General features: G+C 36.4%; 1 protein-coding gene across 26 annotated transcripts in view; it reads right to left on the minus strand.

Annotated features, from left to right (window-relative positions):
* Positions 1 to 17,225, minus strand: part of DCAF6 (DDB1 and CUL4 associated factor 6) — a 138,349-nt gene that overhangs the window by 83,924 nt on the left and 37,200 nt on the right. For all 26 annotated transcript variants that reach the window (XR_010157391.1, XR_010157383.1, XM_063811648.1 and 23 more), the window contains 2 exons: positions 15,523 to 15,708; positions 2,914 to 3,027 (listed from right to left, as the gene is read on the minus strand). Coding sequence is in view for 24 of the 26 variants with exons in the window: in XM_001174797.7 (XP_001174797.2) it covers positions 2,914 to 3,027; positions 15,523 to 15,708 (300 nt within the window). In the remaining 2 variants the exon portion in view is untranslated. The remainder of the gene's footprint in view (positions 1 to 2,913; positions 3,028 to 15,522; positions 15,709 to 17,225) is intronic.

Genomic DNA, 17,225 nt, shown 5'->3' on the forward strand with positions numbered 1-17,225 from the left:
CACTAAGTCATTAGTACCATTAGAAATGCCTGCTATTATTGGTCCACTTGACAGCAAAGATGGAGTTATAATCTACCTATGACAAATCTCTCATACTGTCTATAACTATTGATTATTTATATAGTATTCATATTTTTTTTCTTTTTGAGACATGTCTTGCTCTGTTGCCCAGGCTTACAGTGGTGTGATCACAGCTCATTGTAACCTCAAACTCTTGAGGTCAAGTGATCCTCCTGTCTCAGCCTCTCAAGTGGCTAGGACTACAGGTGCACACCACCATACCAGGCTAATTTTTTTAAAAAAATTTTGTACAAATAGGGTCTCACTATGTTGCCTAGGCTTATTCATAGTATTTTAATTGTAATCATTGCTATTAAAATATAACAAAAAATTAACTGACTTCTATATTTTATACTTTTTACTTATAAAACCTTTCTCCTTAACCAGCTCAAAAATAAAGTACACATATAAATACAAACCCTGCAAAAGACAGGTCTTACTATAATGTTATTACTTATCTCTGTAGAAGAATTAGAAAATGTAAGAGCTAGTACCCCAAACATATCCTGAAGGTACTCTGTTGATTCCATACTGCTTTGTCTAATGACTCTCACTCCTCATTCTTCTAATTTTTTTTTTTTTTTTTTTTTTTTTGAGATGGAGTTTTGCTCTGTCGCCAGGTTGGAGTGCAGTGCAACCTCCGCCTCCTGGGTTCAAGAGATTCTCCAGCCTCAGCCTCCAGAGTAGCTGGGATTACAGGCATGTGCCACCACGCCTGGCTATTTTGTATTTTTAGTAGAGATGGGGTTTCTCCACATTGGTCAGGCTGGTCTAGAACTCCTGACCTCAGGTGATCTGCCCGCCTCAGCCTCCCAAAGTGCTGGGATTACAGGCGTGAGCCACCGCGCCCGGCCCCTCAGTAATGTTTTTAAGTCAATTTAACCTTATACTCTGTTCAATTACTAATCTCAGAACATTACCCTCATTACATAGAATTCATTAACCAAATGCCTTTCATAATTCTAAGTTTTTAGTAGTTAAGGATTACTCTAGTTGCCAGTTTTTCTTTATACTCTCTGCTTCATTTCACTTTTATACATAAAGGAAAAGTTTTACTAAGGAAAGACTACTTTCACGTCTTATCAGATTTGTTTTCTTATTTTCCTGGGGGTTTTGTTTAGAAAAACACAACTAAATCTTACTACACTGAAACACTAAAATAGTTTAAGAGAGTTTGCAATAACAAAATTTAGTACCCACCACTTACTCTAAGAAACAGGTATATCAAACACCCCAATAACGTGATATTTAAGCTTATTTCTGAGTTTAGTTCAATGCTTCCCTATTTGCATATCTGTGTATATACAAATACGTAACAAAAAAACTGATTAAACTGTATGTTTAAAGGTTTTTTTGTTTTGTTTTGTTTTGTTTGAGATGCAGTCTCGCACTGTCACCCGAGCTGGAGTGCAGTGGTGTGATCTCGGCTCACTGCAACCTCCGCCTCCCAGGATCAAGCAATTCTCCTTCCTCAGCTTCCCGAGTAGCTGGGATTACAGGCACCTGCCACCACGCCCGGCTAATTTTTTGTATTTTTAGTAGAGACAGGGTTTCACTATGTTGACCAGGCTGGTCTCGAAATCCTGACCTTGTGATCCACCTGCCTCGGCCTCCCAAAGTGCTGGGATTAGAGGCATGAGCCACCGCACCCAGCCTAAAGGTTTTTCAATTTCTACTTTTTGTTTTATTTCTGTTTCAAATATATAAAATAATCTTTTTCCCCTAAAGCATGTTAACCAGTTGGTAACTGGTTTAGTTAGCAAGCACTTAACCTGATTAACAGTAGTACCTTTTTTTTTTTGTAACTTTCAGTAAAAACATATTTTGAATAGTACTTTCTTATTTCATTTACTACTTCAAAATGATCCAAGGAAAAACTACTGTGCTCTAAATAATGTATGTCAGGAAAAATCACTTGGAATTACTTGTCTGGGGTCAAAAGACTGAATGATTTCTCAGGCCTTTTGTAAGTTTAAAATAGTATTAAAAGTCAAAAACAGTGGCTCATCCCTGTAATCTCAGCACTTTGGGACGCCAAGTCGGGAGGATCACTTGAGCCTAGGAGTTTGACACCACCAGCCTGGGCAATATGGCAAGACCTCCTATCTACTACAAATAAAAAAAAAATTAGTTGAGCATAGTGGCACACACCCGTAGTCCCAGCTACTCGGGAGGCTAAGGCAGGAAGATTACTTGAGCCCAGAAGATTGAGGCTGCAGTGAGCTAGGATTGCACCACTGCACTCCGGCCTGAGATGACACAGTGAGACCTTGTCTCAAAAAAAATAAATTAATTAATTTAATTGTATTAAAGCATAAAAAACTGATAGTAGAGATATTATCTTTAGGAAAGTGGGCTAAATTTGAACAAAGATGTTGATAGCATGCTATCTTATTATTTCTTTTTAAAAAAGATAACATGTAATTATTGGTTTAAAAGACAGGAGAAAAAAAGACAATAAACTACCACAAGCTTTTATAACTGCTATTTGATAAGTCGAAGTTGTTTCCATGAGTAAATGAGATACATTGATATAAATTCTTCAGGTTTTTATAATATTAGACAGTATATACTGAACAAATTATTTGAATTTTCATAAATATATTTTAAATGTACAATTAAAATATAAGTTCTCCAACTTCAATATTAACATTTTACATTTTTCAATTTCTGATTATAAACTATATGCTTATTAAATATTTTAGCAAAACAAAAATTTAAAAATTCACCCATAATCTTACCATCCACATAACTTACTTTTAATTATAACCTTAATTATAACTTTAATTATAACCAATTTTAATTATAACCTTAATTTTTTCTGCATCATTTGTATAAAAATTTAATTCTTACATCTTTACAATCTTCTTTTGTGCAGCTAGTTTTGATGCGTGTATCAAACCACCTAACAGTTCCATCTTCACCACAAGAGAGAAAAGTGTAAGGGTCATTGGGTACAGTCATAATCTGAAGATGAAAAGAAAAGTGCAGATAATCATACTGAACATTTAAACAGATGGCTCTGAAAAACATTCCTACTATTTCATAAAATGATTAAGGTAAAGGTTACAAAAACCATGCATTTTAGTTACTCATGGCTTACCCATACTATGATTCAGAATGGTACAATACAGATAGAAATAGATAAGAAGTAATTGTTGAATTAATATGACTCAGTACTTTGAAGATTAGCATTAACTTAACTTCAGATAAAAAGTTATCTGAAGTTATAAACTTCTAACAACTAGGGAAGAATGATTCTCCCCTGGTAGCTTGTTCAAACTATTCAAAGCTTAATTTTTATGTTTTATCTATGTGAGTTTATAATTGTACAATAAATACGTAAGCAAATTTTCTTCTCTGGTAATGTTTAAGAAAACTGTGGGATGCTGAAATGATTTAAGTGCATAACTCACCTCTCAGAAAAATTGTAATTGTGGTAATGGTTATACAACATGAATATACTTAATGTCAACGAAATGTACTCTCAAAACAATAGTTTAAATGTCAAACTTTATATGTATTTTACTACAATAAAAACCTTTTTTAAAGAAGTACAATATTTTAGATATGCCTGTATCCACTTCTAATTTAGCAATGACAATATTGTAAGTTGAGGCTCTCTATAAACCCTGCCTCAATAAGTTCTTCTCTCCCTATGTCCCAAAGACCCAGTACTGGTCCGTAGCCTGTTAGGAAGTGAGCAGCAAAGCAGGTAGTGAGCAGCAGGTGAGCGAGCATTACCACCTGAGCTCCACCTCCTGTAGGATCAGCGATGGCATTAGATTCTCACAGGAGCGTAGACCCTATGGTGAACTGTTTCTCATAGGTTGTGCACTCCTTATGAGAAGCTAATGCCTGGTGATCTGAGGTATAACAGTTTTAAACCCAAAACCATCCCCACTCCATGGAAAAATTGTCTCCTATGAAACCAGTTCCTGGTGCCTCTGCTATACATGGTTTTCTGTATACAATATTCCTATGTTTGAAACACTGTATATATGAAAGGTGTTCAAACTCAGCCATCGAGGAAATATAAATTGCCACCACAAAGATATACAGCTATACCATACCAGAATGGCCAAAATGAAAGGACTTATAATATCAAGTGTTGATGAGGATGTGGAGTTATGGAACACATTGCTGATGGGAGTATAAAATGGTACAATTGCAATGGAAACCTATGTATCAATATCTATTAAAGCTGATCATATGCTTCTCCTATAACCCAGCAATTCCACTAAAAATAAACGCCTGCATGGGGCATGTAAAAACATGCACTAGAATGTTCATAGCAGCACTATTTATATTAGCCAAATACTTGAAACAACCCAAATATCCAACAATAAACTGGGATTAAATTGTTATCTATTCCTAAAATAAAGTACTAAATCATCAGTAATAATGAACAAATCATTACTATTCCCAGCAACATAAATGAATCTCACAAACCTTCTGTGTGAAAAAAGCCAGACACAAAAGAGAAGGCACAGTATGATTCCCATTTTTATAAAATCGTAAAAAGGCCCAAACTAACCTGTACTTTTAAGAGCCTAGAAAGCAGTAAACCCTTTGAGGGGGCACAAAGGACTTATGGGGGGCTGTTTCTTGTTCTAGATGCTGAGTACATATATATTTTACTTTGTGAAAATTAACCAAGTTGCACAAATACATGATGCCAGCACTTTTCAGTAGGTGTTTTATACTTTTTAAAAATTTAATTGGAAAACTTTTGTCTTAAAAGGTTTACTATTATTGTGGTAAGCAGAATAATAGTAGCCCAAAGATATCTACATCCTATTTGTTAGAACCTACGAATACTTTACCTTATACTGCAAAAGGGATTTTGTAGATGTGATTAATTAAGGATTGTGACCATAAGGAGATTATCCTAAATTATCCACAGAGGCCCAATATAATTACAAGGGTCTTACTGAGCAAAACAAGGCAGGAGAGTCAGAGTCAGAGAAGGAGACAAGATGATGGAAAAAGAGAGAAAAAGAAAGAGATCTGAGGATGCTATGTTGCTGGGTTTGAAGATAGAGGAAGGGGACTTGCTCCAAGGAATGCAAGTAGCCTCTAGAAGCTGGAAAAGGCAAGACCAGGAGGAATACACACTTGCCAACACTTCGATTTTAGTCCAGTACACCTTATTTCAGACTTCTGACTTCCAGAACAGTAAGATAATAAATTTGTTACTTTAAGCCACGTGCGCGCACACACACACACACATTATACACACATACACACATACACACACACACACACACACACACACACGACGTGGTTTGGCTGTGATCTCACCTAAATCTTATCTTGAATTGCCACGTGTTGTGGGAGGGACCCGGTGGGAGGTAACTGAATCATGTGGGCAGGTCCTTCCCATGCTGTTCTTGTGATGGTGCATAAGTCTCACGAGATATGATGGTTTTTAAAATGGGAGTTTTCCCGCACAAGCTCTCTTCTCTTGTCTGCTGTCATGTGAGACATACCTTTCACCTTTCACCTTCCACCATGATTGTGAGGCCTCCCAGGTACACAGAACTGTAAGTCCAATAAACCTCTTTCTTTTGTAAACTGCCCAGTCTCGGGTATACCTTTACTAGCAGCATGAAAATGAACTATACATAATTTTTAATTTACCAAACTTCAATATATTAATGTCCTTTGCTTCAATTGAACCAATTTTGCAATGAACACAGAATAATAAGATTTATACCCTGCAAAAAATATATAAAAAGTATATTCAATCTAAATAAGTATACATTTCAAGGAAAATGAGAATTTTTACTCATTTTATATTTGTGAAAATGTAATTAGTATTCCATCTAATCAAGTCAGCAGTTTACTTATGAAACTATTTTATCAGTAAGACATATTTATGTAATTTATTGACTTAGCTTTGATGACTTTATTAAGTAAAATGATCACTTCTGCTTTGTATACTACTGTCTATAAATGAAATTATTGGAAGCATATATTTCCAAGGATATTTATTTTTAAAAACTAGAATACTGAATTTGATAATCAAATTAATTAACTATGAGCTGTACTCTCACTGCTATTACAAAATTAAATTATTAAAACATATATCTATTTCTTATAATTAATGCCTTTAGAAGATATGTTCAGAAATCTGCATCATTTAGGAACCTTTCCTCACAATTTAACCTTCCTCAAGAAGGAGGGGAAAAGTGTAAGAATGTTACAGAAGAAGCACTTCTGCAATGGCTGAATAAGACCTCTGAAAATATACTTCTTCATAAAAGCACTGACAACACTACAAAATTTCAAAATCAACTTTTTTAGAACTGTGAAATTTAACCAAGGGATTAGAACAATCCAAGAAACATTTATTCAAGACAAATAACTGGATCTCAGAAAGAGTAGTGAGCTTTGAGCCACTTTAACTTGTGGTATTTTCCCTAAGTCAACAGCAGCCTTGCGACTACGGTAGTTGTAAAAAACAGTAACTTCGCAGCCACTGTAAGTCACAAAACAAGTTTGAGACTCCCCTAAATGCCCTATCCTCAAAGACTTATCACAATTTAATCTGTCCTTAAGTTCCCTGGAAAAGCTGCCTTTTAAGGACTTACATGAATCTGACCATATTCAACCCCATCCTAAGGGTGCTTGTCAAAAATAATCAACAGCAATGATTTAACATCACAGTTGCTTGAGGCAGTAATACTAGGTGAGGCAAACAAGAAGCTGACCAGAAAAAGTTAAAAGTAAAAGTAAGAATTAGACATTAATAGTAGAATTTGAAAAGCAACAAAACATTTCTGGGAATTTAGAAATTATGCACATATATAAGAATGTGCACATGCCAAAGAACGACCCAAGAAGGCCCTACTCTAACATCTCTGGCTGACCTTGAGGCTCTGAACAAGCAAGAAGTGAAAGCTAAGGCAGAGTTGTAAATTTCCAAGGCACTTGAAGGCAACCCAAACACACAGACCCCTTTGACAAAGACTGGAAGGCTTATTGGTTCAAGGCATTTAAAGAAATCTCTATCTAACCCTTAGCTGACAACTAAGCTAACCAAGCACAGACTCCAGTGCCTACACCTGAAAAAGAATGCAGATTTAACAGAATTAGTCTAGGAAAATCACTAAACAAACAGCAACGACAACAACAAACAGCAACAATGTTTTTCCATTTATTTCATGCTCACGGATTGGAAGAATCAATATCGTTAAAATGACCATTCGGCCCAACACAACCTACAGATTCAATGCTATTCCTATCAAACTACCAACATCATTTTTCACAGAATTAGAAAAAACTATTCTAAAATTCACATGGAACCAAAAAAGAGCCTGAACAGCCAAAGCAATCTTAAGCAAAAAGAACAAAGCCAGAGGTATCACATTACTTGACTGCAAACCATACTTTAAGGCTACAGTAACCAAAACAGCATAGTACTGGTACGAAAACAGACACACAGGCCAATGAAACAGAATAGAGAACCCAGAAATAAAGCCACACACCTACAGTCATCTGATCTTCGACAAAGTTGACAAAAATAAGCAATGGGGAAAGGACTCCCTATTAAATAAATGGTGCTGGGATCACTGGCCAACCATATGTAGAAGAACGAAACTGGACCCCCCTACATTTCACCATATATAAAAATTAACTCAAGATGGATTCCAGATTTAAATGTAAGACCTCGAACTATAAGAATCCTAAAAGAAAATATAGGAAACGCCATTCTAGACATTGGACTTGAGAAAGAAATTATGACTAAGTCCTCAAAAGCCACTGCAACAAAAACAAAAATTGACAAGTGGGACCTAATTAAACTAAAAAGCTCTGCACAGCAAAAGAAACTATCAACAAAGTAAACAGACAACCTAAAGAATGAAAGAAAATATCTGCAAACTATGCACCTGACGAAGGTTTAATATCCAGAATCTACAAAGAACTTAAAAAAATGTCATGCCTGTAATCCCAGCACTTTGGGAGGCTGAGGCAGGCAGATCATGAGGTCAGGAGATCAAAACCATCCTGGCTGACGCGGTGAAACCCCATCTCTACTAGAAATACAAAATATTAGCTGGGCGTGGTTGCATGCGCCTATAGTCCCAGCTACTCAGGAGGCTGAGGCAGGAGAATGGCTTGAAAGCAGGAAGAGGAGGTTGCAGTGAGCCGAGATCGCACCACTGCACTCCAGCCTGGCGATGAAGCGAGACTACGTCTCAAAAAAAAAAGAACTTAAAAAATTAAACAAGCAAAAACCAAATAACCCCCTTAAAAAATGAGCAAAGGACATGAACAGACACTTCGCCAAAGGCATACAAGGAGCCAACGAACACAAAATAAAATGCTCCACATCCACTAATCTCAGAGAAATGCAAATCAAAACCACAATGAGATACCATCTCATATGAGTGAGAATGGCTATTATTAAAAAGTCAAGAAACAAAAGTTGCTGGTGAGGCCGCAGAGAAAAAGGAATACTTATATACACTTGGTGGGAATGTAAATTCGTTCAGCCACTATGGAAAACAATTTGGAGATTTCTCAAAGAACTTACAATGACCATTCAACCCAGCAATCCCAATCCTGGGTATATATCCAAAAGAAAACAAATTGTTCTACCAAAAAGACACATGCACTCACATGTTCATCGCAGCACTATTCACAATAACAAAGACACAGAATCAACCTAGGTGCCCATCAATGGTGGATTGAATGAAGCAAATGTGGTACATATACATGGAACACTATGCAGCCACAAAAAAGAATGAAATCATGTCCTTTGCAGCAACTAAGATGCAGCTGGAGGCTATTATCCTAAGCAAATTAACACAGGAACAGAAAACCAAATACAGCATGTTCTCACTTATAAGTAGGAGCTACACACTGGATACTTGTGGACATAAAGATGGCAACAACAGAAACTGTGAACTAGTAGAGCAGGGAGGGAGAAAGGGAAGGAAGGGGTGAAACACTAACTACTGGGTACTATGCTCAGTTCCTGGGTAACAGGATCATTTGTACCCCAAACCTCAGCCTCATGCAATACTACCTATGAAACAAACCTGCACATGTACCCCTCGAATCTAAAATAAAAGTTGAGGAAAAAAATGAATCCATAAAGTAAGAAAAAAGCTGCTGGGAAAACTGGTTATCTACATGCAAAAGAATGAACTTAGACCCTTACCCTACATATGCAAAAATTAATTCAAAATGGATTAAAGATCTAAACCTACAAACTGAAAGTATAAAACTCCTAGAAGAAAACATGGGGGAGGCCGGGAGCGGTGGCTCATGCCTGTAAGCCCAGCACTTTGGAGGCGGAGACGGGCAGATTACCTGAGCTCAGGAGTTTGAGACCAGACTGGGCAACACGGTGAAACCCCATCTCTACTAAAATACAAAAAATTAGCCGGGCGTGGTGGCATGCGCCTGTAATCCCAGCTACTCAGGAGGCTGAGGCAGGAGAATTGTTTGAACCTGGGAGGCAGAGGTTGCAGTGAGCCAAGATTGTACCACTGCACTCCAGCCTGGGTGACAGAGCTCAAAAAAAAAAAAAAAAAAGAAAATTCAGAGAAAAGCTTCATGACATTGGATTTTACGATGATTTATTAGATATAACGACAAAATCACAGTTAACAAAGAAATAACAGACAAGTGGAACTACATCAAACTTAACAGGGTAAAAAGGCAATCCATGGAACGGGTGAAAATATTTGTGAACCATGTATCTAAAAAAGGGTTAATATTCGGAATATATAAAGAAATCCTATGTTAACAACATAATATTCGGAATATATAAAGAAATCCTATGTTAACAACAAAAAATAATGCAGATTAAAAAAAAGCAAAGGAGATTTCTCCAAAGAAGATACACAGATGGCCAAGAAGCATATGAAAAGAAGCTCAACTTCACTAATCTTTGGGGAAATGAAAATCACAACCACAGTAAGATAAAACTTCAAGCCCACTGGAATGCCCACTAAAAAAAAATTGTAAGTGTTGGCAAGGAAATGGAGAAGTTGGCACCCTTGCACACAGCTGGTAGGCATGTAAAATAGTGGAGCTGCTATGGAAAATAGTATGGAGGGTCCTCAAAAACTTAAAAATGGAATTACCATATGATCCAGCAATCTCTATTTCTGGGTACAGATCCAAAAAAACTGGAAACGGGATCTTGAAGAGATATTTGCACACTCATCTTCACTGCAGCATTATTCACAATAGCCAAGGAGTAGAAGCAACCTAAATATCCATCACTAGATGAATTTATTTATTTATTTATTTAATTTATTTATTTCTGAGATGGAGTCTCACTCTGTTGCCAGGCTGGAGTGCAGTGGCACGATCTCAGCTCACTGCAACCTCTGCCTCCCGTGTTCAAGTGAATCTCCTGCCTCAGCCTCCCAAGTAATTGGGACTATAGGCACATGCCACCACATCCAGCTAATTTTTGCATTTTTAGTAGAGACAGGGTTTCACCATGTTGGCCAGGATGGTCTCAATCTCTTGACCTCGTGATCCACCCTCCTCAGCCTCCCAAAGTGCTGGGATGATGGGTGTGAGCCACTGCGCCCGGCCTGTTTGTTTATTTTGAGACAGAGTCTCACTCTGTCACCCACGCTGGAGTGCAGTGGCATGATCTCGGCTCACTGCATCCTCCACCTCTTGGGTTCAAGTGATTCTCCAGCCTCAGCCTCCTGAGTAGCTGGGACTACAGGCACCTGCCACCACACCTGGCTAATTTTTGTAGTTTCAATAGAGGCACGGTTTCATCTTGTTGTACAGGCTGGTCTTGAACTCCTAACCTCAAGTGATCTGCCCACCTCGGCCTCCCAAAGTGCTGGGATCACAGGCATGAGCCACAGCACACAGCCTAGATAAATGAATAAAGAAAATGTGGTATATACATACAACGGAATCTTCTCCTGCCTTAAAAAGGAAATAAATTCTGACATATGCTACAGTATGATCATGCTAAGTGAAATCAGTCAGTCATCAAAAGTCAAATACTGCATGATTACAATTATATGAGGTATCTAAAATAGTCAAATTCTTAGAAACAGAAAGTAGAATGATGGTTGCCAGGGACTAGGATAAGGAAGAAAGGACAGCTGTTGATAGATGCAGAGTATCAGTTTTGAAAAAAAAAAACTCTATGCTAATTAAAGTGTGTATATGTATTTGGCAAAAAACATCTTGGGTAAATGGGTCTATCATGTTAAAATGGTCTTTCTTTTGTTTGTGTGCTGTTTTGGATTTTGATTTAATTTTCTAAAAAATAAATTATGTTAACACAAAAAACTTCATATGGGGTAAAAAAAAAAAAAAAAAAGTTGACTCAAGTCATACTATAACAAAAGTCAAATCCAGATAGATTACAGATCTAAACGCTAAAGACAAAGCAATGAAACTAAATTAGAAGAATATCTTCATAACTTTGGGATAGGAAAAGATTTCTTAACCAGGATGCAAAAGATACTAATCATAAAGGAGCAGACCAATATATTAGACAACATTAAATACTTTTATTCATCAAAAGACACCATTTTAGGCTGAAATCCCAGCACTTTAGGAGGCAGAGACAGGAGGATCGCTTGAGCCCTGGAGTTCTAGACAAGCCTGGGTAAGATAAGCAAGGCCCCGTCTCTACAAAAAATAAAAAAAATTACCCAGGTGCGGTAGTGCATGCCTGTAGTCTCAGCTACTTGGGAGGCAAGACGATTCCTTGAACCCAGGGGCTATAATCATGCCACTGCTCTCCAGCCTGGGTGAAAAAGTGAGACCCCATCTCTCAAAACACACAAACCGCACCCTCCCCCACCATTAGGAGAGTGAAAATATAACCACAGAATAGGAAAAGATAGGCTCATATGCAGAAGATATTTTTTCAAAAACTCCTATAAATTAATAATAACAAAATAAGACAAACAACCCAACAGAAAAAAATAGGCAAGAGATTTAACTACACATTTCATAAGAATACATCCAAATAACCAACAAACATTTGAAGAGATGCTCAACCTCAGTAGTATCAGCACAGAAAGGCAAATGGAAACCAATTAAGATGATACTATACATCCACCAAAGTAGAGCTGAAAATACCAACTGTTGGCAAAGATCAGAAGCAAAAGGACCTCTTACATGCTGTTGGTGGGAATGTAAGTCGTTACTACACTTTGGAAAACTATTTGGCATTATCTCTAAAATAACCAAATATATATTCTATGACCCAGCAATTTTACTGCTAAGTATACACCCTAACAAATGTGTGCATTTGTGTACTGAAAAGACACATAAAAGAATGTTCTCCAAACTTCCAACAGCATAGAACAGATAAATCGATTGTGGTATATTCATATAATGGAATACTATACAGTAATAAAATGGGCAAATTATAGTTACATACAACATGGATGAATTTCACAAATGAGTTAAGATTTTGCTCAGCAAAAAAAGCCAGATACAAAAACAACAACAAAGACACAAAAAGCCATATTTCCATTTATATAATGTTCAAAAACAGAAAAACAGGGGTATTAGAAAAAACAGAAAACTCCAGTGTTAGAATTCAGAATAAAGGGAGCTTTTGGGATACTTAATGTGCTAGGTTGTAGTTACATGAATAGATTTGCTTTGTGATAATTCACTAAGCCATATACTTAGGATTTATGTACTTTTCCTATATGTTCTATATTTCAATTTTAAAATTTTTAAATAGTGGATGGAATAAGGTCTAATAAGCAGGTCTGATATGGCTAATCAGAATTTCCCCAGACTACAAAAAAATGGAGAGAATAATGAAGTAGTAAACCAAAGACCTACTGACTGAAAATTTCCTACATTTTTCAAGATGCCAATTGCTCACATCAAGAACATCAACAAATCACAAGTATAAAAAATAAAAAACAATGCACATCAAGACACACTGTTCTGACATAAAATAAGAAAAAAACCCGGCAAAGAAAAACAAAATTAAAAGTAGTCAAGGAAAAGAAAGAGGTTACCTATACAGGAACCACAATTAGACTGATGTCTGACTTTGCAACTTCAACAATGGAAGTCAGAATATAATGGAATACCATCTGAAATAGAGTAACTATCAAATGAAGTCCATGCCCAGCAAAACTATCTTTGAAGAACTGGCATTTTTAAAAAAAAAAAAAGACATTTTTCACAAAGGAAAGAAAAGGAAGAAAGGAAAGAATGAATGAAGGAAAGAAAAGGAAACTGAAATTGTTTTCTATCAACAAACTCTCATGTTAAAAAAAAAAAAAAAAAAAAAAACTGTGGCCCAGGCACGATGGTTCATGCCTGTAATCCCAGAGCTTTGAGAGGCACAGGCAGGCAGATCACCTGAGGTCGGGAGTTCGAGACCAGCCTGACCAACATGGAGAAACCCCATCTCTCCCAAAAAAAATACAAAATTAGCCAGGAGTGGTGGTATGCACCTATAATCCCAGCTACTCAGGAGGCTGACAGGAGAATTACTTGAACCCAGGAGGCAGAGGTTGTGGTGAGCCAAGATCATGCCATTGCACTTCAGCCTGGGCAACAAGAGCGAAACTCCGTCTCAAAAAAAAAAAAAAAAAAAAAACCTGCTAAAGGATGTACCTTCAGTACAAAATGATACAACATGGAAAATGTGTGATGGGAAGAAGGAAAGGTAAACCAAAGGTGTTAGTAAATATGCAGGTAAATCTAAACAAACAACACTAACGGTAAACCAATAATATCTAATTCATGAGAGAAAACAGAATATAACTAAACCCTGAACAATATAATCACATAAAATGGAACAAAGTATGTTCCAAGTTCCTTTATTCAGGAGAAGAGTAGAAATATTTACTGATGTTTGGCTTTGTTCAATATTCTTGTGAAAGTAGCTGGGGTAACCTCCAGAATAACAAAAATGAATGTCTATCTTAGAAGCAAGAAACAGAAACACAATGGACAAAAAGTAAAATACTCAAGTAATTCGAAAGGTAGACTTTATTTTTATTTTTTATTTTTGAGACACGGTCTCACTCTGTCGCCCAGGTTGGAGTACAGTGGCACAGTCTTGGCTGACTGCAACCTCTGCCTCCCAGGTTGTTCAAGCAATTCTCAAGCCTCAGCCTCCCAAGCAGCTGGTATTACAGGCGTGCACCACCACACCCAGCTGATTCCTGTATTTTTAGTAGAGACAGGGTTTCACCATGTTGGCCAGGCCGGTCTCAAACTCCTGGCCTCAAGTGATCCGCCCACCTCAGCCTCCCAGAGTGCTCAGATTACAGGTGTGAGCCACCACGTCTGGCCTCAAAAGGTGGACTTTTAAAAGGAGAGGAGGGTTAATGGAGATTGGAAACTTTTTTTAAAAAGTAGAAAACATAGAATAAGGGATAGAAACAAATCCAAATATATCAGAACTCACAATAAATGTAAATTCATAAATCTCCAGTAAAACCCCAAAACTGTGAGACTGGATAAGAAAACAAAATCTACCTATATATAAAAGTACATACAAAAACATGAGGACATAAAAGAACTGGAATTCAAATGATGGAAAAAGTACACCAGTTTAACACAAAAAATGGGAAACCTATCAATAATTTGATACAAAAAAATGACATGCAAGTATTTCAGAAGAACACTCTGGAGGCTGGTACAGTGGCTCACACCTATAACCTTGGCACTGTGAGAGGCCAAGGTGGGAGGATTGTATGAACTCAGGAGTTGGAGACCAGCCCCAGCAACATAGCAAAACCCTGTCTCCACAACAACAACAACAAAATTAAATTAGTTGGGCATGGTGGCACATGCCTGTAGTCCCAGCTACTCAAGAGGCTGAGGTGAGAAGATTGTTTGAGCCTGGGAGTTTGAAGCTGCAGAGAGCCATGGTCATGCCACTGCACTCCAGTGTGAGTGACAGTGTGACCCTGTATCATAAATAAAACAGCAAACAGTTGTACATTTTTTCTGAACAAAATAAAGCACTAAAATTGAGTCTTAAATTTATTCCACCTTATTTAATTCAGCTCAGGTCTTAAGCTCATTAATATCCTTTAGGAATCTGATTCTTTTGTCTACTGGAGTCCCTTCTATCATACAAAAATTTGATAAGCATGTTAGCTATGACTTTGCACAAGCAAGCGATTGTTTAAAAGGGTAAAGCCTAGTACAGTCATGCAGCACAATAACAGAGGTATCTTTAAAGGTAAACGTCTGTTTGCTTACAGCATGGTTGCTCAAGCAATTACAAACCCATCTTAGAGTACTATTACTTGCATCTTATTTCTTAACTTTATCCAGAAGCCTATCAAGATACATTTTCTCAAATGCTCTGCTGACACCTAGATATTGTCAATAATTTATATGCATCAAATGTGCATACACACACATCTGTACATGTACACACATGCATCTACACATGTATGTACACTTAATCAAAAATATACATACTTACATATATATCATATAATCATAATAATACCATACCTCATAAGTAGTTCCATAATGGCACGTAAATTGGCATTGTCTGTTGGTTTCTGCATCTTGCTCAACGTTGGTATAAAATATTACTCCATCTCCAGAGCAGGATACAATCTGTTTATCATTTGTGCAAGGTAAGAACTTTGCACTAAATATGTTTGCTCGGTGCCCTGAACGAATTGTTGTCAAAACCTAAAACACACAAAGAAAGCAGTTAATGGTAACTTATTATTTCCTAGAAATATTCATTTTTAATATAATTATAGTCTCATTAACATTCTCATCTCAGTGAAAGATTATCACTAGACTGCAAGCTATTATAATTTAAAAAAATCAGAATCCCATATATTTTCTTTTGTTCCCTGTGAGATGTGAGTAAGATGGAGTACCATCAACAGGAACAGTATCATGAAAATAAAACATGCATATTTCCATTTATTTAGTTTATCTGACTCACTCATAAAATCTCAATAAATAACAACGAACTACTTTGACTGACTTTTGAAATTTACTGTATGCTAAATGATTAAGTTATTCCCTTTCAGGATGACAAAACAATAAACTGAATTTTAATTATTTTCATAAAATCAAAGTAATGAAATGGTACATATAAGACACAGCAGAAGTCCCTACATCCAATTAATAATATTTAAAAGACCAGAATTACTGTGACAGTAATAAAGTTTAAAATTGATATTTTAATATTTGTATAATTTATTGCAGATAAAGGACTAATTCTCCTAGTAGTGTTTTAAAGTTGAGAGGAAAAATAACTGACAAGACCTGATTTTTTTTTTAATGGGCAAGGTACCAGAACAGACAGTATACATGCAGATATACAAATGGCCCTTAAAAATAGTAAAAAATACTCAACTTGGATCATTCATAAGGGAATGATCAATTAGTTGGGTGAGATATCAATTCTCACTTAACAGACTGGCAAAAATTCAAGAGCTTGACAACAGACTCTACAAACAAGCTTATGTGAAAACAGACTCTTAAACACTGTTGGTAGGAATGCTAAATGGTATAATACCAGTGGAAGGGAATTTAGCAATATCTCACAAAACTACGTATGTGCTTACCCTTTGACTAGGCAAATCTATTTCTAGGAATTTACCCCAAAGATATGCTTCCAATGAGACCAAAAAAAATGTCAAAGATTATTTACTGAGTTATTTATAACAGTAAAACACAGGAGACTGGTTGAATAAACTACAGTATATCCCCATAACAGATATACAATAGAGAGAAGGTGAGTGGGGAATATCTGCTGTGCTTTTTTAAAGTGCTAAGAAAAAAGAGAAATATGTCAAAACACCAACACTAAGTTGGCTTGAAATCTCCATGGAACAAATTTAGGACAATGTGAGTATCAAAAAGAATAACATCAGTGATTGACTATAAAACACTGAATTAAAAAAATGTTTAAGGTGCTAGGGACACAGAAAATGCTCTTATTTACTGAAGAATGTAAATTAATAAATGTAGAAGAAATGACAATTTAAAAATCACTGTTTTGTGACATTACAACAACCGATTCAAACAGAAGTCATCAATTAATATAAAAACCACTGGGGGAAAGACTGTTAGGAAAGAGAATATTCACAGTCTCAACATGCTACTTCACAGACAGCTTGTTAGTTACAAAGGGTAACCCAAAATAGAGGGATCAAACAACATCTCCAATAAGGGAATAAATTATATAA

Source organism: Pan troglodytes, chromosome 1 (assembly GCF_028858775.2).
Source record: "Pan troglodytes isolate AG18354 chromosome 1, NHGRI_mPanTro3-v2.0_pri, whole genome shotgun sequence".
NCBI classification, from domain to species: domain Eukaryota; kingdom Metazoa; phylum Chordata; class Mammalia; order Primates; family Hominidae; genus Pan; species Pan troglodytes.